At 41.8% G+C, this 22,974-nt stretch overlaps 1 protein-coding gene across 1 annotated transcript in view; it reads left to right on the forward strand.

The window, feature by feature from the left end:
- Positions 1-22,974, forward strand: part of TRABD2B (TraB domain containing 2B) — a 262,429-nt gene that overhangs the window by 228,614 nt on the left and 10,841 nt on the right. The window contains exon 6 of the mRNA XM_041421843.1: positions 13,021-13,290. Coding sequence (XP_041277777.1) covers positions 13,021-13,290 — 270 coding nt within the window. The remainder of the gene's footprint in view (positions 1-13,020; positions 13,291-22,974) is intronic.

Consider the following 22,974-nt stretch of genomic DNA (forward strand, 5'->3'; position numbering starts at 1 on the left):
GCAGAGAATTTTGCTGAGAAGTACACGTTTCATCTTTCATGAGTGATCAAGTGTTCAGACGGACATTCTTTGGACTTTCAAATGGGCTTAGAAGCCCTTCAGAACACTATGATGTGACTAGTGGCATGACCAAATGACTCCTGTGGGTGGATCTTTTTGTGGCAAGCTGTGAAATTTACTGAAACCTTTTTGAATTGCCCCCACAAGTAGAAAGTCACTCTAATGTACATATGAGGGTGGGGTGATTTTGTGTCATTTTTTGCCCATTTTGATGCTAAATAGTCTCACTTTTAATAACTCATGGTATCTCAGCCACGCCAGGTGACTTCATGCTGGCCATAACCCAGATTTGGTTCCTAAATGACTGTGTGGGTGTCCCTTTGGGAGAATATGGTGAAGAGTCAGGCTGAGATCCATGTATGTCAGCCCCTCCTCCTAGTTAGGTGCTAGCAGAAGGAGCAGGAATGCCAAAAGGAGTAAGTTCTTGTAACAGTAAATTAAGGATGGTGAATTTATAAAGTACTTGTCACAGTAAATACCTTAGAAGCCAGAATGCATTTTTGTGTCATGATCATTGAATCATTTTTATGAGAAGTCAAAGTAAATTCATATGCAATCTGCAAAGTTTGTAGAGAGTTTAATTCATCCAGGAAATCATGTGTTGGGAATACAGTACCCAGATCCAGATCAGATATACTTCAGAGAAGCATTTAGGTTTTAAAATCCTTCCTCAAGCTAAACTGATCTCCAAAATCTTAGGAGTTTCACCCTTCTCTGGACCTCATGCTCCATGCAAGTGAACATCATGCCAATGTGTTTCCCATTTCCTGGGGATTAAACTGCTGTGTTTGATGACTCAGGACTTTCCAAGGAAGCAGCTCAGTCACTCATTCTGTCTGAAGTGGCCTCAGGTACCTCAGAGGACATGTTTTCTCTTCCACAGTGATTCATGATTTCAGAGCAGAAGATCAGTTCTCTGTCTTTTCTTTTCTTCCCACAAAGCTAATTAATAAAAAAATTTCTGTTAGTGAGTGTTGAAAGATTTTGGTTTCCCACCCATACTCCCAAATGCTCTGCATTCCAGGAAGAATGAAAAATGGACTTGTGAACAGAAACAGGAGGGAGGAAAAATGGATCAGATGCTGTAGATGGATGTAGGTACAGTTGCTGTCAAGTGATATGGTGGAATACCTTCCAGAATAAAGACAGTTTCTTGCAGTTGTGATTGCTAAGAACATACCACCACAGTAATCCAGTTTGGGGATTCATAGGTGCAAATTTAGAAAGTTTGGGGCACAGGGAGTGTCTGACAGAAATTGAACTCTATGCGCCTCTGCACTGACCTCTTGCTTAGTTGGGCAGCTACATGTGATGCAGTTGTTCTGCTTGTGAAAACTGAATCTTCTGCCACTGTTTGAGGCTCTTGTTGGTCAGGAGAAGCACCTGGAGGATTCACCCCCTCATGGCCACTATGGACCTGGCTATGCCCATCCGTCTGTCTCATGTAGCCCCACCATAGTACAGAATTTTTTATCAGCATCAAGAATTAATTTTAAATTTGCACCCACCATGTTTGTAACTTTTGTCACTTCAACAAGAAAACAACTGGTTGTCACTTCAGCAAGAGAACATTAGGTCCTACTGGGAGCCAGAGTTGACAGAAGGACTAAATTTGAGATATTGCCTGTTCCTACTGCTTTATGGGACATCAGAGCAGCTCACAATTCCATAGTGCCCCTCTTTGTTGGTAGCAGCTTGCAGAGGAAAAGACCCAATTTGGTGCTCTCATTTGTGAGAAAAAGCACACTGAAGTCTTTCTCCATTGATTTCCAGTCAGCTCAGGAATAGTAACATTTTCCTGCGGACCTGTAGCACTTCAGCAGCAAAGTCATAGACAGGCTCCAAGTGCTTTAGTACCCAGTGCCCTGTCTGGCAACTAGATTTGCATCTGCTGTCATATGACCCCAGCTTCACATTTCCAAATTACTCTTGCAAAAATAAAGGCAGTCCCAGAAATCCCTCTGTCAGGACAGCACATCCCTGTTTATGTTTGACGGGCCGATACCAATCTGGAGTCCCCAGTGATCAAAGTGCACATTCAGAGATGAGCCTCGTGTTGTGTTTGAAGTGAGCACAGCACTTGGAAACGAGGATGAGGCAGGAATAAATCAGGATGAAGGATGTGGGGCATTACCTACTTTACATGAAATCCTTGCTGGAAAGACGTGGCTAGCATTCCAAAGTTTTCCTTGGAGAGTGCTTGGAAGTTGCACACCAGCCTATTTGTGGAAAGCTGAACAGTTTCCTATTGTCCGTGATGTGAAACACTTCCCAGATAAACACTTTTCCCCTCCACTGAAGAAAAACTATAAAGCCTCAGCAGAGTTGCTGGTTTCTGTTGGCATTGAGCTCTGTTAAAGGCTATAGTTTATATCCATGCCAGAGTCATTAAGGAAAGGTTCCAATATTGAGTGAAACTGGGATAATCTTCAAGGATTTAATAATGTTTTGCGCCCACATCTTTGTGTCTCTGGGTTCATTATACCCCTGGAATGTAAATCCCAATCCACAGTGGATAAACATGGATCTCAAATACTTTTTTGGTACTGTCTTCTCCTGATTTCTGAAAGGGAAAGAAAACATTGCTAGAAATAAACTCACTGGAGTTGTTTAGCCCAGAGAAGAGGAGGCTCAAGGGGGAGCTTATCACTTTCTACAGCTACCTGAAAGGGTTTTACTGAGGTGAGAGTTGGTCTGTTATCCCAAATAACAAGCAGTAGGAGAACATGAAAGGACCTCAAGTTGTGCCAGGGAGGTTTAGATTGGATATTAGGAAAAATTTCTTCACAGAAGGAGTTGCCATGCATTGGAACAGGGTACCAGGGAAGTGGTCGAGTCACCATCCCTAAAGGGATTTAAAGTGTGTGTACATGTGGCACTTGGGGACATGGTTTAGAGGTGAACATTGCTGTGCTGGGTTAATAGTTGGACTCAATAATTTCAAAGGTCTTTTCCAACCTAAACAATTCTGTGATTCTACAAAGAGAGCAGTAAATCTCTGCTGCTGTAGTGGGTTTAAGTTGTAACATTGCCTGCATTTGTGGCATTTTAAGTAATTTTAAGGAATTATTCCTGACACCCACATAGTCAAGGCATCATATTCCATCATAAGGAAGATCCAGAAGTCCCTCCATGAACTTTGGAGAGAAAAAGCTGATTTTTGAAATCGGCAATGCTAAGAATCAAGGCTGTATAACACCTTGGAATAATACTGGTGGTGGTTTGGTCCAGGTCCATGGCTGGTTCTCACGCTGCTTTCTCTTGTCCTGGGAGGTCTGAAGGACCCATTGTATCCCCACCTCTGACTCCAGTTTGGTTTTGCTGAGTGCCTCCATCCTTCCTCCATGGTACCTCCTAGGATGAAGACCTTTTCCGAGAAGCAGCTAGTTCCACTTGTTAACCTACAGTCAGTGGATGCAGTAGACACAGATTCACTTTTTGCCACCATTTTGTCAAAACAAACCTTGCTTTGAGTTGTGACAAAGGAATCATCTTTCTTCCCTAGAGGAATGGGGTTTCTTGCTAATGTTAAATGGTGATTTTGCACTTGTATCAAATTTGTATGTAAATTAAGTTTTAGGTGGGAATTGCAGCTTGTGTTGACATTTAGCAGGCACTGAGGTTTTAAATCGCTGAGGCAATTTTAGAAACATTTCCCTTAAGGAGAAAGGACACAGACTTGAAAGAAAGCAGAGGTAACAAGGGTTTCATTTGTTTGTTTCACAAATGCAGCCATGAATTTAGGGCAATTTCTATGTATTCAAGCATTCATACTGATTGCAGTCATTGCTGAATGACTCATGTCAGAGAAAGGCATCAATTGAAATCCACAGACAACCAGAAGTGGTTTAAATGAGGTGATATAGCTGGAGACTGATTTTTTTTCTTTCTTCTTTCACTACTGGGGTGCACTGTTCCACTTGCTTTGTTCTTTACCTTTCCTGCCTTTCCAAGAAGCCCTGGTCAGTCTGTGAACAACAGACATGATGAGGTCTAGGAGACCTATAGGTTCAACTGTGGTGTATAGAAAAAGGCTTTCCTCATAAAGCCTGACTCCATCATGCTTATTTTCACATAAATAAGGGCATACACTCTTTTTTGATCTGTGTGCTTTTTTGATCTGTGTGCTACTTGGGATAATTCAGTTCCAACTGCCTGTCAGATGAATTCTTACTAGAAAAGGAAGGCAACAGAGGGACAGAGTAGCCTCCCCTTCTGTTCAGAATTGAGAGGCTTGTAGAGCAGCCCCAAGCACTCAGTCTCATTGTAGAGAGAGAGCCAGAGGAGTCGTCCTGCAGTTTTAATTAAAACATCTCACGTGGGCATCATTTCAACAGCATTGACTTTCCTGTAGTTTGAGCTGTATTACAGCACCTCATAAGAAGCCTTGGTTTGGTCACTCTCAGTGTTCAGCTTTGTGTAGTGATAAGAAGCTAACATGACTGCTGGAACCTGTGCCAGATGCCAGGCATAGTTCTGATGAGTCTCTGATGTCTGTTACACTTGTTATATTACATGTTTTTCCATAGCTAGGCAGTGCTACAAGTACTTAGCTGTGATGCCCCCTCAGACAACTGGCACTTAGATAAAGCATTTCAAGGCAAACAAACAAACAGATATGCACATATAATAAAGGTAGGTGAGCCCCTAGAGCTCCTGTGGAATGAGGTCTCCAACAGAGTTAGGGAGGGAGGCTGCAGGGGCTGTCACCTTTGTACTGTTTGTCATTGTCTCACACCCTTTGCCTGTCAACTTGGTGAGATGGAGCTCTTTAATGACTGTGTAATTTAATTCTGGGATTCTTAACTGTACCAATAAAAATAATGATCATGCATAATTTAATTCTGGGATTCTTAAGTGCGCCAATAAAAATAATAATCATAGACATTTCAGTGAAGGAGAGATATTTTCTGGGGTCAGTTCAAGTTTTCCTGTTTGAAGGAAGGGAGACCTGGGGCCTGTTCCTTGTAACTAGACAGTGAGATTTACCTGAGTTCATTAAAAATCAGTCTCTCCTATGGCCTCAGATGCATCCTGGATATTCAAGGTCTGGTCTCATAAGTTTCAATTAGCAAACTCATAAAACCTTCTTTTCTTCCATTAGGTTTCAGCAGCAATGTGCATGCTTTGTTAATGAAGAATTTTAGGAAGGATGGCTTTGTCAGACAGAAAGGAGCTTTTGATACAAGCAGTTCCATCTGCATGGCTTGATACAGAGAGGGAACCCTCTGTGACATGAGGCTAATACATAGAGAGACGTTATGTGAAGTCCATTGGCATTAGAGTTGGCAGAACAGCATTAGACATTAAAGCAGGTGGGGTTTGGAGGGAGAACTCTTCTGCCTTCATCACGTTTCGAGGGCTCTGTCCATCACTGTGCAGTGAAAATGCCCAGACATGCTGAAGTGTGGCCTGAATACAGATTCTGACAACTATCTTGTTCTTTTCTTGGAAACACTCAGGCACTGTGATATGGGCAAGGCCAATGGGCTCTAACAACATTTTGGAGAAAGTCAGAGTGTCTCTGTGTTCCTTTTTTTAGCTCAGCAGCCATCAATGGCTGAGCAGATCAGATGTTTTGCAGTGTTGACTGCAGAGAAGGTGGATTTAGTGTCACAGAAATGTGGAGTCTCTTGCAGACATGGTCTTCTTACGGCTCTTTGGTTCCACACTTATGCCTGCTGCTGGATTTGAGTGGTCTGTGTCTCTCTCCTTCTGGTGATAGCAGCTACTTAGGAGCCCACATTATCTGTGTCTTACAATTGTAAGAGCCTCAACTGAGCAAGGTACTTCAGGAACACAAGTTGCTGTTCTTGCACAGATCTGTGATGCACCCAGTAGCTCACTTCAGCCACGATTCAACTTCCAGAGCATCAGAGGGAAGTGCAGGATAAAGCACCAGGCAAACAGTGAATAATCTGCCCTTAGTTTCAGTCTGAAGTCAGTGAAAATGTTGTAGTCCCTCAAGCTAAGCCTTGCTCAGATGTGTCTCTGTACAGTTTTTATATTTAAGATATAATAGAGAATATAGGCTTCTGCAGATAGATGTTCTCTCTGGAGGATCCAGCAAAGAAGGGAAACTAATTCCCAGTGGAGACAATCTCGGAGCAGAACTCAATTTGGATTGTAAATGAGCAAGATACAAACAGTTGTATATTAGCTGTAATTCTACTATGGATTCAAATCAAGCAGCCAGTTTGATTGTTGTTTTTTGGGAGGTTTTTTTTGTCAGTTAAGTTCTTAAAATTCATTGCAAACTCAGCATTCAAAATTTTATTATAAGACAATAAAACAGTTTACTTCATGTAGCAAGCCTTTGGGTGCTGCGAGGACATACAGAGTTGTAATTTGAATGTGAAGGCCTCTCTTGCCTCTGTGAAGGAGACTTCCTGGTGTCCCAGGACAGCTGTATATCTCTGTGCCCCCTGTTGAACCATGCCTGAGCAGGAAAAAGCCCTTCTGGACCTATGGGATAGGGATTCTATCCAAGGAGCTTTAAGTACCAATTCCATAAGACAGCAAGGCACCAGAAGTATCTATATTGTGAATATTTTGCTTAAGCTGAACTACCCAGGCAGAAATAGCTTAGCACTAAATTGGTTTGGTGGTAATAACACTGTGGAGATTTAGGGAATAGAGCCTGAGGTGGGGCTTGTGTACCATGAGCAGAGAAGGTTCTTATTTGCTATTTATGTGGAAAATGGAAACAAGACTGGAGGGTCAACCCATCCTTCCTCTGAGGGCACAGCCCATCCTCTGGGGCTGGAGCGTGCAGCTCTCAGAGTTTCCATGAAAGATTCATAAACAAAGGATTATTCAGTTCAAGAACTGAACCAAAAAATCAAGAAGGGAAAATAAGTTCAGAGCAATTTGAAATGGAACGTTTTGAGGATGCTTTTGAAGGCAGGAATTGGGTTTTGTTGGGTTTTGTCATTTTTATATATTAGTTGGGTTTTTCTTTTTAATTGAGATCAATCCCTGAACAAAAAAGGGCACTTTGTAGCATGTAAGTCTTTGAAAACAGAAGACTAAAAAAATTAGAAGCTTTGTTCAGAAAATGCTGAAATGAAACATTTTGAGTTTTCTGAAAGAATTCACATGAAAATGTGGAAATGACACGTTACAAATGTTACAGCTGCCCTCTTTTTTTTCAGCAAATTCAGCCTCTCAAGTGAAGAAGGCTTGCATTTCTTCTCCTGTGCCTTAGACCAGCTCTACTTCTAATGAAACAGAATAGATAACAAAAGTTGTACTTATTCCTCTTACTTTATAATTTCTCAAAGTGGGAATGAAAACGTTACGGTCCATGTGAATATCTTCACATCACAAACTTTTCATTTATGCACAGAGTTGTACATGTATATACGTGTGTATACTGAGGACTAAATTTGCTTTCAAACTAAGGTTACAGTTCTTGAGCAACAGTGATTCTTCCCAGAGAAATAGTCTGTCATGGATTCAGAGCACATCCAAGTTTGGGGTGGACTGTAATCTAATTTAACTACTTAACCTAATTTAAGTGCTCATGAGATGTAGTTGACTATGGTGCAAAAAAATGAAAAAACAACTTTGTTTCCAAATTCTGTTGAGAAGTTTTAACTTTAGTGTACAGGCCTAAGGCAACTACATCCTAAATAAAATAACCTCATTATAATTAAGCTGATCAGGTGGGTGAATAATCAGGGATTTCACAGGAGTAATCAGGGATTTCTCTTTTGCTGTCTCTTGAGCCCAATTCATCCTGAGTAATTTACAGCACTTAGCCTGAAGCAGCTCAGATAAAGTTTAAGTATGGGGAGAATCTAACTCTCTGATCTCTGCTTTGCAGTTACTCTCTTTTGCAGTAAAAGATATTTATGCTTTTCATCTTGAAGGACATTATGTCCATAGTGTCACCTGGTTATGTGAGTCTGTGCTCTCAATCCACACTTCCATCACTGGAAAGAGGCCCTATGAGCAGTGCTGGGGTGGGTTAGGATTTCTGCCTGCCTTTCTGTTCTTTTGTTTCCTTCTCTCCCAAGAGCTTTGGAAGTCTGAGCTTCATCCTGGTGTGGAAGAGGGGGAAAAAAGCAAAACCCTTTGTGGGACAGGACATTGTGGTGCCCATCTTGTGGGTGTGCATGACTGTCTCAGAGAGATGTGTAGGGAAAGCAGAGCCAGGAGCAGATGTCTCCATGGCCTGTGGTGAGGGGAGTGAGGGTGTGTGCGAGGGGCTGGCGAATTCCTGCCTTCACAAAGACACCCCAACTGGAATTTATGAGAATCCATCCACAATAAAACGCTTTTAACTCGCTGTCTGGCCGTCAGCCGGCTGCATCCCAGGAACGGTGGCATGAGGATGAAGCTGCCACATCGCACATTCCTTGCTATCACCGCAGCTTCTCTCTTGATGAAACAAAATCTCCCCTTGTCTGACAGTTCTGAGAACTGAAGCAAGAAAACCTCAGTGATGTTGCTGTGCTTGGAAGCCTGTGCAAAGCATGGCAGTCTTCTGAGCAAAACTTTTCCATTGCTTGTGCTGCAAAGTCAGGATGCAAATAATAAATTGGCAGACTGGGATTTCAGAAGATTCTGCACATATCTGAGGGAACAGAGATGTTACCGCAAGATTGCTGAAAAAAATGAGATTGATGATTTCGTTGTCTGGACAATGTGTATCATCAGCAAAGGCATACAGCAAGGGCAAGTTCCTCCCTGGCCCTGTGGAAGCCTGTGGGGAGGCTTGATGGGAACTCAGTCCAAACATTGATGGTGTTACGCTGGCAGATCAGGGGCAGAGGCATTACTGCCCTCTGCCCCGCCTGACCTGTGCAGTTTTAAGCCTGGGACTTATAAAAATAATATATTGCAGGACATTGTGGTGTTAATGTCATTTTTCTGACCAGATCCACTCAATAGCCCTAACAAATCCCAGTGATGAGTCACTTTTCAATGGTCAGTGCCAGCACAGAGTGACACTGCAGACCACAAGGCAGAGAGAGAAATGCTGAGACAGCCTAATGGAGCATCCAGCTCAGTCCAAACAACTTACATGTTTTGTTTTGTTCTTTTAATTCTTGGAAAGAATTAGAAAAGGATGGCAAATTTCACCAGAAGTGAAAGAAACCACAGAGGTCTTTGTCTGTGGATTAAGCGTTTTCAAGAACTAGCAAGAATAAAGGTTTTCCTGTTTTCACTGCTTTCTGTACCTTAGGACCAAGCCACATAGGATATTTGTTGAGACTCCAAAGTTTTCTTATTTGGACTTGGTTGATTTAGAGAACTTGTTTTGCAGGACTGCACATCCCAGGGAAGGAAATTAAGGTCAGAGATGGGAAAAACCCACCTAAGGGCCTGAAATAATTTTCATTTTTCCAAGACCACCCTGTGTGGGAATGATACATTTAAAAATGGGTGGAACCTCTAAGCCTGGAATTGTATCAAGTTATTCATGAAAAATCTCTGAGATCTTTGTGTGGACCAAGATATTTGGGTGGCACTTTCTCACTCTTTCTTTAGAAAAGGCGCTGTGGCCTCACAAACTGAAAACTAGCCTTGCTTTTTCCCTGACTTTAAAAATAACTATGTATCTTGAAAAGCTGTCTCAGCAGTAGTGAAGGAATGGAAAAAAAAGTCCATTATATCCCCATGGTTTCATACAGTGCAGCTGTGCTAACAGAGTGCACCGAGACTGAGACCAGGGGAAAGGCATGAAATAGTCCATGAAATGAGCAGTTGAATTTAACAGTAAAGCTTCACGTAATGCAGAGCTCGACTGTCCAGGTATCCGATTGCAGATGGCAGGTTTTTGCCTTTATTTCTCAGGGGGAAAATCCAGAATATAAATAAAATCTAGCACTTAACTATTATTTGTATTAACGCTTTTTTGCTTTTTTTTTTTACTGAAATCAATGGGGAAATTATCATCCTATAGGAAATCTTTCTTACATTAAATTAACATTGTTAAATATTCTTGCAATATATTTGGATGAAGTATCCATATTCTGTTTTGATTTTCCTTCTGGCAGAATGTCTGTAGGATGACAGTCCTATCTGAAAAAAAACCAGGTTCATAATGAATTAGTCATATTTTTATAGTATTTGTTGTTTATTTTTATTGTAGTTATTATTTTGTATATAATATAGTATAATCATTGTAACTGATTTATTAAATCAGTTTAAAACTATCTTTGTTTTATTTTAGAGGAGCAAGCATGCATCAACATACAGCTTTCAAAAGTCCCTCGTAGGTCTTAGTGCAATTATTAGCAGTTACTAATAATTTAAAAAATATTTGTGCAGGCATAATGGAACGAATATCAACTCAATGTAATATGCAGTTGCCACAGGGATGTATTCCCCCTGACTCAACTCTAACATGCTGGTGGTTAGTTTATAACCCTCTTTAGGTTACAGCATTTTAACGTTTCTCCAGTGTTTATTTATTCTCTTCCCAAAGAATGTTCTGAAATATCAAGTTTACAACCTGTGGCTCATGTGATGGTAGTGGAAACAATTAAGGCAGAAACTTTCAAAGCCACCACTGGGATTTTGATGCCCAAAGTCATTAATTTTAATAAGAAGGGAGCTGCCAGTCGTCTTAAGTGGTTTGTAAAATCTCAACCCATAAAAACACCTCTCTATTGGTTCCAGTTTACAGGGAGCTCAGAGCAAGGTAAACACATGTAAGAAAATAGTAGGTGTTAAAAGGTGGAAAGTACATGTTCAGATATCCTAAGACCACTCAAGGAATCAAAGGAGCAGCCCCAGCCTTGAGCTGGCACAGGGGGGCTGCTCCTGCCTGCAGCATCCCAGGGAGTTGCTGACTGATCAGAGCACGAGGCACAGAGAAGGAAGTCAATGGAAACAGAAAGTTTGGCTACAGCTCAGTTCCAGTGGCTTCCTGCCACCCATTGGTCTCTGCTGCCATCTCAGGACCCACATGGTGTCTGTAGGTGCTTGGTCCAGGTCCTTCCTACCTGCCTAAACTCTCCTGTCCAAGTTCACACTCTTATCCTCCAAGCTGCTAAATGGCTGCATTCGGATGTTGATACTTTGCTGATCCACCATCGTGGTTGGATAAAAATTAAGAACTGTCTGCTGTGGCCTATGAGACCACCCCAGTGCAAACCTGTGAGCGCTTCTTACTGAGTCAGGACATGGCTTTGTTTAAGCCACAAGCCTGTGCCATAGCTGAGGAATTCTTAAAGGCTTTGGAGAGCGCCAAGAACTCTCAAAGGAAACTGCTGCACTGGGGAACTTCCACCCTCAACATGAAACGTGAAAGAAAGTCTTAATGGGGAAAAAATTTAGAACCGGCAGATCTATCTGTGATATAAAATAGAGCATGGAGTAAGCATGAATGAGTTTGGAAGGGACTCACTGGGAGTCTGAATGGTTGGGAAAAGAAGAAAGAAAAGGGGTTTTCTTGTGTGTTTTATTAATAAAGGAACCATGAAGAATTTCAGAATTAGTTCTAGAAAACTTTCTTTTTTTGCTCTATCTGCTGTATGATCTCTGAAGAACTTCATGGATGTTGGCTACAAGTGACAAAGTTGTAGTGTGGTGTTTGCCAGTGAGTCTCATAGTAACAATAATTAATTATCAGTAGGTATTGGAAAGACTTTTGGATGAAACACAATGCAGTGGAAATAGAGGTGACCATGAAGACTGGTATTGTAACAGACTTCAAGAAAGTCAAAAAGAAAAAAAGCTTTCATTAGTAGTAGATGTGACTTTTTTGGAAGAGAACAAAATGTTCCATAAATGAAACATGTGGTTTCACTTGCGGCACATTTTGTACATTGTCACCAATGAAGTTTAGGATTTTTTATTACTTTTTCATTAAAATGTCTTACTGGTTTCACTCAGGAGGCAAAATTTTTCACGTGGCTTTAATTGTTTCTGTCATAAAAGTCATAGCATCCATGTAATAGAAATAGTTTTGCAGACCACAGCTTCATATTGCCTATTAATTCTCTCCCATTTTCTGTATGTACAACTCATTGGCCCATCCCAGGGACAGGAAAATTTCTTGCAATTAAGACTCAATATGAACTTCCACTGAAGTTAGGGGGGAAAAATAACTTTATGTCAGTCCTGGTTTATTAGTTTTTTTGTTTCAGCTATCTTAACTCACAATAAGTTCACATGGCTGCATACCAAAGGAGAGAGTTTATATTGACTTTCTTCTAAAATCAGTGAAACTCTAGAAGATGAAAATAAAAGGTCTTTTCTGCATCATTCCAGTCATGTACAAGAGATGGTAATACTTCAGACAGGATTGAAGAGCTCTGGCAGAATTGTTTCAAGGAGGCTTTGGACAGGTCATTTCCCCCTTTTTTCTTCGTTACCTGCTGGAGTTCTGGTCTCACATATCCCATCCCAGCTGCCAAGCTTCTATGCTTCCATGTGTCTGTCATCAGCCTAGGTGTCCTTGTCCCCAGTCCTGACTGGATGAGGAAATACAATTCTTGTTGCAGTTAAAACAAAACAAAACAAAACAAAACAAAACAAAACAAAACAAAAAAAAAAAACAAAACAAAAAAAAAAAACACCAAAAAGACTTCTATTATCTCATTAATTTAAGATCATCTTCTCTCATTAATTTAAGATCACCTTCTCTTCCGGTATCTGTTTTCCTGTAAGAGTCAATTACCATCTTGGAGAGGGTTTTGTCATTCGACCTTCAGCCCAGCAGGGGAGGCAACCCCTACCACAGATGAAGGCCTCTAAGAAGTCATTAAGATGCCAGAACACAGCAACAGAGTATCTGTTGCCTTTTCCCTGTTTTTCAGTTAAATGTTTACTTGAAAGCTTCCTATGAAATGCCAGTGCTGTCTTTACTTGCTGCTCCAGAGCAAAAGCCTTGTGCACCTTCTCAGCAGTCAGGGGCACCCACCAAGCAGTGTGGTCTTCTGCTTTCACCTTTGTTTTGGCACCCTTCCTCCTTTACGCATATTTAAATGTTGTGTTTTGCAGTTCAAGGACGACAAAGACAAGCCCAGCCTTGGAGGGACTCTCAGTGACAGCCCTGCCCCCTGTCCAGCTTTCTGAGCAGGTCCCACTGGCATCTCCTTCCCTGAAGCCACAGCAGATGGAAGAAGAAGACAGCCTGTCTCCTCACCTCTTGTTGCCCGACAGCATCAGCCAGCTGGAGGAGTTTGGCAGGCAGAAGAAATGGCACAAGAAGCAGCACAAACACCATCGCCAGAGGCAGTTCAATGACCTCTGGGTTCGGATAGAAGACAGGTGAGTCATGACTGCTGTGGTCCCTGTCCTCTTCCTGCTGGCTCCTAACTTGATGCTCTTTGCAGATCCCAGCTCTTGCTGCTTAGACCATAGGGATAAAGGCTGACTGGGAGACACAGTTTATGTTTTTGTAGCCTAATGGAGAGCTAGGAGGAAAATAAGTGTGTTCATAGGCATGTTTGATCAAAAAGTAAATAAGAAAAAAAGAGTTAATGCTTAAAATATTTAAAATACACAGAAACAAAGACTTGTCAGAGTGAAAAGCAGGAAAAGAACAACAATAGAAAATACTCTGTGCTTGTCCTTTTTCTTCCAATAATTCTTTTCCTATCTGTACCAGCAGTTTTCATCACAAAGGCTTGCCCATTTTCTGACCATACAGAATATTCCTGAGAGTTTTTAAGATTCTGAAAAATCTGACTTTCAGCCTTCTTAACTATGTTGTGGGGCTGAAATGTTTTAACATCTCAGACTGCTCTGAAAATAGCAAACTGAAGCAAAATGAAGCACTTAACTAAATCCTCTGTGTGAAGAGGATGGAGGCAGGCACTTTTCCATGGCTATTCCAATCTTGGTCTGAGGTTAAAAACTCCCATTCAATGTTTGAATAAGAGCCTTCGTGTTTGACCAGGGCTTCTCAATGTGTGCTTTTAGGATTCCTGGGCAATTTATTCTCCCACCTCTAAAGCTCTTAGTGCCTTTATCCAGGCCAAATCATGGGCAGATAAACAGCCACAATGTTTAATATCTTCTAGCAAGTAAAAGGAACTAAGTAATATGTTGGGAACTAGCTGCTCACCTACACATATCATAATTATCTTTGAGCATTACATATTCCCATTTTCATAGCACTTAAATTCCTTGAAAGTCTCTCTGAGATTTCTCCCTTTGCTAAGAAAAAAAGCTTCACATATTTGTGTTTTCAGATTTTTATTATTATTACTATTATTTTTTTCATTCTTTTTAATGGAGCAGTTACCTCATTTTTTGTAGTTTATTGTTTTCTCAGGGTGAATGATGTAAGGGATGCTGTTAAGGTGGTGCATATTAATCTTAATTTAATAGAGCTGTTTCTGAGGTCAGTGCCAGCCTTGTAAGAAGGATTCATGTATTTTCTTTTCAAAGTGTGTTCAGTGCTTGGATCCCCTCCACAGAGGATGTTTAAGCATGAACTAGGTGGCATTTGGTTCACCACACACAGCTGATTGCCTCAAATACAAGGGATTTTTCTGTCCTGACTGGGGGCTGCTGACTTGTGGTGTCCCATGCTGTCCCAGCATTTCACAAGGGTCTGTGGTCCAGTTTCTCATGTGTTGTACAAGTGAGGTGTTTAAATAGGTCTGGTGGGAGCATGGCACTTGGGCACAATCCTTCTACCCCTATCCTATCTATCCAGAAAGGATATTGGATATTGGCAGTGGAAATGTGCAGTTGGGAGCTTAAAGTGGTGCTTATGATTTTTAAGCCTTTTGCTGGTTTTATGAAATGTTCCTAGGAAAGGGATTTAAGAGGTAGTTCTGAGGGTTAGAGTTAAATTATTTGCTCTGTGCGCCTGTGAGATTTCACCTGAATCAAAGCCTTTTATCCCTCTATTTCCATTTCATAAGGGTGGAGATTGGGGTGAGGAAACACAAGTTTCCGCTCCCACCACGCTGGTGATGAACCAGACACTGTGTGTTGCCTGCCTTGCTGAAAGATCCCAGGGAGATATTAGTGGGAGATCACAGGCATAGAAATGAAGAAAGGCTGGAAGAAGGGAAGCCTGCCTTAGTGCTTTCAGATGGTTTTAGTACTTCTACAGTTCTGGAGTAACTTCTGGTGTTTTCCTGGAAACAAAGCAAAACAAAACACAAAAAATACAAGTTCACTAAATCAGGGACTCACAACCAGCTCTGGTTTTCCCATAAATTGGATGGGGTCTCAACTTTCATAAACCAGCTGCTGCATATTGTGCTTTTGGCAGTTGGGTTTCATCAGCATTAATTGCAAGCTGGACCCTGCACAAAGCAATAAACAGTGAGTTCTCTCCAACTGGATCCTTTCTGATTGGCAAGAAAAGAGCAGACATGTGTGTCTGTGACCAGACCTTGTACGGTGATCATTTCTGGGAGGAAACAAGCAGGGTGGCTGATCATACAGGCAATAGAGTGTTACCTGTGCAGGAGAGAAACATGGACTTCTTTTCATTGCCTCAATAATTGAGACTTAGCACTCGTTTTTGAAGGGTAATTGGTGTAGTAGGGAGTTCTCACTCTGGCCTGTCCCAAAAACCCATTGTGCATTTGCCTATACTTCAAGTGGAGCCCCCCATGTTCTGTATGGACTGAGGTCTCTGCATTTGGTATTAACTTGAGCTATGGGCCCCTATTTCCAAATGGCTGTTCTTCCAGTTCCCTGACTCACCAATTGTCACCTGAAACTTGAAGTGTTCACCTTTGAGACAAAGTAGAGGGATTTAGGTCTTTGTTACAGCTTTCAGGGGAAAGCTGCATAAAACTCATTGTTTCCATGCGAGGTGCCCAGGATTCAGCTGTTGGAGCTGCCTTTCAACCTGAAAAGTCAAAGAAAAATATGCAGGTGGAGGACAAATCCAGGCAAATTTAAACCAGGTTATTGATTCCTGTATGAACCTCATTGAACTGTGAAATGACTCTGGTTCATACAGCTCTTTTCCAAAGCTTTATTGACCATGGATTAGAGGACTTTATGAGCCATGAATTGCAGGGCTTTTATGGACTACGCATTTCTAGGCGATCTCATACTCTTCCATGGAAATCTTAGGGTGTTTTCTTAAGCTACCAATACAGAAACAAAGGAAATGAACACAGGAGAACAATCTTAAAGGAACATCAAAGGTCTGACGCCAACCTATAAAAGCCAGGAAATCCATAATTAATGGTTCCACTAAGACTTCAGCTCTCACAGTCATTCGGGTCTGATCCAAGGTTATGGCTACAATCTGAAATGGCCTCATGAAAAATGAGTCATCATTTAATGCCACACATCATTATTAGTATTTACTTTCAGTTGTACCTTGGAGATTGTCCTTTTCTTTTTGTTCTGTCTTCACAGCTGAAGCATTTGAGTTGGCACCCCTGGGTGGACAGTGTTTAGATTTGTGTGTTGGAGGTTTAGTACTGCTGTGGAGGATGAGAAAGCTTCTGCTCTGTCTCCTCCCTGTCTTTGACAGAGCTAAGATTTGCTGATCTCCTGGGTAATTGGCTGCACTGAAGACTATTAAAAAATAAAAAATGCTGATGAAATGTGTGGTTTCCTCTCCCTTCTGCCTCCTTCCCCCAAAATCTAAACAAACTGAAAAAGTCCTGCCCGACTGCAGTTTCTGTTTGAAATTGCTTGTCAAGAATCAAAATTGAATGGAGATTTCAAGTAGCAAGATTTTTTCTTCAACTACTTGATTTTGCAGAAATGTGCAGATCTGAAGTCTGTCCTTGGGAGAAATTTGAACTTAGACAAGACTCAAACCCTGGCTACCTCCCATAGCCAAAATCCAGCTGGGGCAGCAGGGAGGGGAGACAAAACCCTCAGGCTGCAGGGCTGCAGTTTGGCACACAGAGTATCATTGTTTCTGTTGACACTGTGTTAGCTGGGCTTTCCCATGTAATATAAATAATTAATTACAGATCATTCACTGGCTTTTCATGATGAGATGCTCAGTTAATTGAAAGAACAGAGAAATGCCTGTGAGGTTTCAGAGCGGTCAGTGAAGGGCAGGTCAGGATTGCACCTTTGCTGTGGCAGGCAAATGGTTCAAGGCTGCCAACAAAACCAGTCCAGAACAGAGAATCTCTTCCAGCTGCTGGGGGGAGTTATCCTGGGACCCAAGGCAAGGAGGGAGGAAAGCTCCTGGGAAAAAGGAGAGAGGGGAGTTATTAACTGGGAGGGCATTATGCGAGGGGTGAGTTTTGGAAGGAGCAATGGCAGCTAGAGGATGTGAAAGAGAGAAGTACAGTGGTGGGAAGAAAAAAGTAGAAACGATGCAATGAGCAAGTTAATTCCCACTGCCAAGGAAGAGATCTGGGTGAAGGTGCTGTTTGGAAAGAGGGTAAGGATACACACGCTTCAACAGGAAAGAAATTAAGGGCAAAGAATGGTTCTCAGAAGAGAAAAAAAATTCTCATCCCAGATGTAAGCTCAGCCCTGCAAAAGCTACCATAAGTGGGAAATGAAATGAATTCTCCCTGTAAGTAGAAATGGCAGTTCTCTGATAGCCCAGTGCAGACTGTTCAACCCCAGATGAATGCAATAACATCACAAATATCAATTTATTTTGGAAGAAGCAGTTGTTTTAGGAGGAAAAAATGTATAGCAGTGATGGATGAAGGGAGACAATACGTAATAAACTACACTGAGTTTGCCTGTACAGAGTGAACCTTATCAGTTTGGATGGAATTTAACCACTTAGCCTGTTATCCTTTCTTTCAAGACAATGCAGTGATGGAAAACAGAACTCTGTCAACTCAGACAAACTTTTAATTCCACTTAACTGCATCTGAAAGGTAAATTTCAGTAAATTAATCCAAATTGCTTCCTTTTCACAACACATGGTGCTGAAATACAGTACTTAACTTCATTAAAGAAAAGACTGCTTTTATTTAGAGGAGACCTAGACACCTTTGAAGTCTAACAGGTAAATTGTGGTCAGATGATTTCCCTCCATATGGTACCTTTGAGCTTGAAATTTCCATCACTGGGGCCTTGTTTGTTTAAATTACCCTGTCTGCCTCCCTGGTCAGGACACTGCTCGGGGAGTGCCTCCTGATGCTCATGGGGAGGGGGATCACTGCCTCCTCCAGCCTGTACAGCCAAGGAAGCAGTGTCACCTTTGCATTTATTTGCCCTGTGTTCAACCAGGGATGAGGACACAGCTTCAGGACTTCTCTATCTTGCAGGGCATGGCATACAAATATCTACAGTCAGCAGAAGGACTTCAGGGTTTGTCAGTTTGGGTGCAAGAGCTTTCTGTGATATGGAGTGGCTCCAAAACACCTCCTGGGCAAATGCTGTCTCCTGGTTCCTTTGTGGAAGGTGAACCTTTATATCCTGAATTGGCCTAAATTCTGCTCTTAGTTTGCCCAATTTTTTTTGAACCCTGGTGGATTTACAGTGTCCACAATAAGACATTTTGGGCAGTTCAGCAGTGCATCAGTTGGTCCTTCTTCCTCCCAGTCCTGCCTGCCTCTCTCAGACATGCCATCTTGCTTCTGTGAAGGCATCCTCTGCTCCTCCTGAGTAGGGAGTGTAGGGATCACTGCATGTTCTCCTCCTTAGCTTTTTCCTATTTCCATTTGATCCCCCTTTAAGGTGAGCAGATGGCTCAATGCCTCCTTTAAACAAGGACTGGCTCTGGCAGTTCTGTCATCATGCCCTTTGCACAGCCCCAGGTGCATGAGCCCTCCAGTGAAAGTAAAAAAGGAGCATGGTGTAACTCAGCACAGTAAAAACAAGAGGTAAATCTCCTGACTGTAACAAATTATATGGTGATGACATATCATCCCTCCCTAGATGGTTTTTATTGAGGCTTCATGAATTATCAGGTTGGTCAGAGTGCACAGAATATATTAATTAAAGCTGTGGAACCTGGCCTCAGCACACAGCTCTCTAATGCATCTCAGTAACGACAGGAAGTCCTGACATTCATGTCCAAACCTGTAGCATCTCCGTGCTAATAGACCTTCCCTGTCAGCTGGCCGTGACTGATAACTTCTTTCCCCTTGTAAAGTCAAAGAGTTAATTTGTTATCCTCCAGATGGGGCTGAAAAGATGTGCAGCCTCACTTTTACCTGCTAAACACATGAAAAGATCCGTTTGTTTTACTTTGTTCTGTTGTTCTTAATAATCTGCTACCACTGTGGGATGACAAAAACACAGATAAAATCAGAGAAAAACAAGCAAAAGTCTTACATGTTCACTTACTTTCACTATTACTTAAGTGTCTCAGCATCAGTATGACCAATTCATATGAAGCAGTATGCAAATGGTGTTTTAATGAAAGCTATAAATACCTGAAAGTAAAATCATTAAAGAACACAGAAGTCTTTTGGAAACATAATTTGTGTATAGATTTCAGTTTTGTTTCATTAAACTAAATTCTCTGTTGGTAATGCATTAGGTATTTTATTTTAGTGAAATTTAAATCCATCATGAATATTAAATCCATATTTCTGAAGGCGAACGAGTAACAAAATTGGAGCACGCAAGTTGGGATTTTTGAACAATGAGGTATTTTTCAGCAATGGCTATCCAAGAGCACTTTCTGCTCTTTCCTCCTCAATGCTGATTAAGATTGAAAATACAATGCAAGATGTTTTATGGAGCCTGTGAAGAGCTTTCTTTTCCTTTCTTGTTTTCTACTTCTCATTTGAGATGTGTTGAGTAAAGGTAGCCTATAATATCTATTTATATCTGTCCCAGCTTGATGTATTTCTGACTGTGGCTGGACACAGCCCCACAATTGCTAACTTTGTTAAGCTGCCTAAGATCTGTCTGATGCAGCACAAACAAAATATATTCTTAGGATTTCAGGATTTCTTCAGATTCAAGAAGCAGCAGTGGCTGAGTTTAGGTGATCTCTTCCTCTGTGATCCCCACTTGTACTGTTTCTCAGCCAGTGCAGCCTCATTTCCTCATCCACTGCCAGGACTTCTACAACCTGTTAACTTTTCAGTTCCATCTTTCTCCCTTTCCTGCTTAAATATTCTCTTTCTCCAGTGCTCTTTCCACCTGCCTTTTTAAACTCTGGCTGCACATGCTTGTTTGGGCCCTGGAGAAGGGATTAAGAAGGGACCCCTCCTCCATCTCCATCTGCTGCACTCACCTCCACTATCCGAGCTCACTTTGCAGGAGGCTGTGATCACACAAACACTGCACTTTGCTCTTCAGTCCATCCATGCCAATTAAATTGGGATATTTTGGAGCCTGCAGCCTTCAGCAGAATCTCTGAGATGGGGACATGTGTCACTTGTATCTCGTATATCCTTGTCACCTGACATTTATGCAGGAAGTGGGAGGCAGAACTAGGCATCCTCTCCTTCATCTTTTGACCAGGAGGTGCATCTCCTCCACATTACTTCATCATCTTTGCTTTTTCTACCATTTGCATATAGGTGTATGTGTGTCCAACTGCACTGCAGACTGGACAGACAGCATGGGATCCATTCTTTGCTAAATTTATGGATATCATAAAGCAGTTCAGGCTCTGCTGATGCTTTTCCTTCTCTTGACAACTTGACAACCTTGCAGGCAGCCTCTGTGGCAGTGGCCAGTGCCAAGAGCATTGGGCTGAACTGTGGTCTAGACACCTACAATAATAAGTCATTAGCAAAACCTTTATGCTCATGCATTGGATCATTTTTCTATTTCTCATTTGGCACTAAGCTGAAGAAAAGGTGCCTGTGGTTACAAATGTAGGATCACATTTCTTTTACCTGTAGTTTGTTTTAATGTTAGTACTGAGCTACCATGGTCAAATAGGTTAGACTTTGTTTAAAGTCTTGAGAGTCCCATCCACAACTGCTCAGTCATAAAAACAAGGCTTCAGGATTAGATTTGTAGTACAAAGTGTCTCCTGTAGAGCAAGGCAGAAAAGGAGCTTATTTCACTGGAAGAGTTAATGCTAAGTGAGTTTGACTGTCTTCTGTGTTAATGCAAGGCTTTTTCCCCAGCTATTTTTAGCCTGTTCCAGCAGTGTGTGTCCCACTGTGGTCTGGTATGCAAGAGCTTTGCTGTGAGGTTTGCAAACACTTGTATTTCTGTGTTGTGAGAACAGAGCATTTGTGTGTTATTGGAGCGTGTGTTCCTGAAAGGAAGGGCAGGCCATGCATGTGATCCATGCACGTTTTTGTTGTTGCCTGTGAATAACCATGTACAGCAAATGGGCTCTGGAAGAAAGCTTGTTAGCAGATGTCGTCATGGCCCTTCTAATTTATACATATGAGCCTTGACATTTATATTTTCCATGTCCAGGGCTTTCACTAGCCAGATGTTCTGAGCATTGGCTTCTTGGAGTCTTTACAGTGACTCCTCATGGCATATTATCTATTGCACACACACACACACACACACACACACACACAAACAAATAAAAGTGATCTGGCTATTACCAAGCAGATAGCATGGGAAAATGCACTCAGTACCCTCAGGTAATTCCTCTAAACCTGAGCTGCATTTTAACACAGCTCTACAAAACTCTATGTTCACTCAGCTGAAAAATAAGTTGTCTGGTTTAACAGGCAGAGAAAATTCAATACCCAGTAGCACATTTACCCTGCAGTTTAGGGTGGGTGAGGAGTGTGTTTTGTGTTAACTCAAGGCTGACTGCAGTTGCAGACACTAAAAAGTACTGAATGGGCTCATGCCCAGGCTGCGTTGGATTCCTCAAACACATGAATGGGTAGTAAAGCACCTGCACTCCCTGTATTGCAGTTCTGGATACAGAGGTTTTTCCTTTGGAAAGGGAAGAAAATGCCAGAATAAACCTGTGCAAACACCACAACCCCAAGTTGGAATTTTTTATTTGAGTGCCCTGCATATCTAGCAGGCAAATCTGCTGTTCCTCTTAGCAAAGTAATATAAAATCCATAAAATACAAAAAAATTAATCTCCCAGTGAGTTACCATAAAGAAAGAGAAATGTCTTTAAAATTCAGTGGAATTTAATGTCTTTAAAATTCAGTGTTGTGTGCAAGCACACAACACTGTCAGTGCTAGCCCAGAGGAAAAAGGTAAGGGATATGGGATTTATTTCTAATTCTGCTATTCCCCTTCTGACTAGTGAGTTTCATAGTCTGGAAAATGAAGTGAGGAAAAGTATGACAGGGAGTAAGGCCACATTACTATTGTGGTGGGCAGCTGCTTTATAGGAGGGGTTTAACCACAGTTATATTGTGGTATCTAATAAGACAGATTCATTGTGGAGTGAATCAGGAGGAAATTGGATTCCCTTACACTCCCAGGACCATGGGGTGTGCTGCAGGCTGGAAACCCAGCAGGATCCCAAAGGGCAGCTTTGGTCTAAGTCCAGTTACTCGCTGGGATGAAGGAGAAGTAGGATTTATTTGAATTCATATGGTTTCAATGCTGTAAAAGCCAGGTTCCTGCAATTATGAAAATGCCAGGCCAAATTCAGATTTCGCTCAGATCACCTTTTCACAATTCCTGAATAACTTAACTGAACAAAGTAAGCTTTATACCTGGGGCCTGAGCCCAGGCTGAGGGAGCCAAGTTTAGTGCCTGGGAGCTGCTGGGTGCCAGGGATGCCTCATGTGGCAGAACCATGGAGAGATGTGCTGCAGACCATGCTCTCAGAAGCTCAGATCTGCAGAGACACTTCAGGGTCTGGGCTATGGCACCTGGCAGGGAAGGATTTTTCAGTTCTTCCACCCTGCAGGCCAGCAAGCAGTTTTTTATGGCCTCTCCAGGCTTTCAGAGGGTTTGGAAGTGCTTGAGGAGAAGGAGTTTGTGCTGTGACTGCTGTCACCGTATTTGCTTTGCCAGCAGCAGGAGAAACCCAAACCTTGTGGCCAATGCAGCACTTCAATGTGCCTGGTAGATGTGCTCTGTGAACCTTTTTTTTTATTTTATATGTGAGTCTATTGGCAAGAAAAAGAGACCAGTGCTTCTATTCAGTGGTACAAGCTTGAATTCGATAGTGCTCCAAGTAACAGGT

Source organism: Onychostruthus taczanowskii, unplaced genomic scaffold (assembly GCF_017590055.1).
Source record: "Onychostruthus taczanowskii isolate IOZ18803 unplaced genomic scaffold, ASM1759005v1 scaffold7, whole genome shotgun sequence".
Classification (NCBI taxonomy): Eukaryota; Metazoa; Chordata; class Aves; order Passeriformes; family Passeridae; genus Onychostruthus; species Onychostruthus taczanowskii.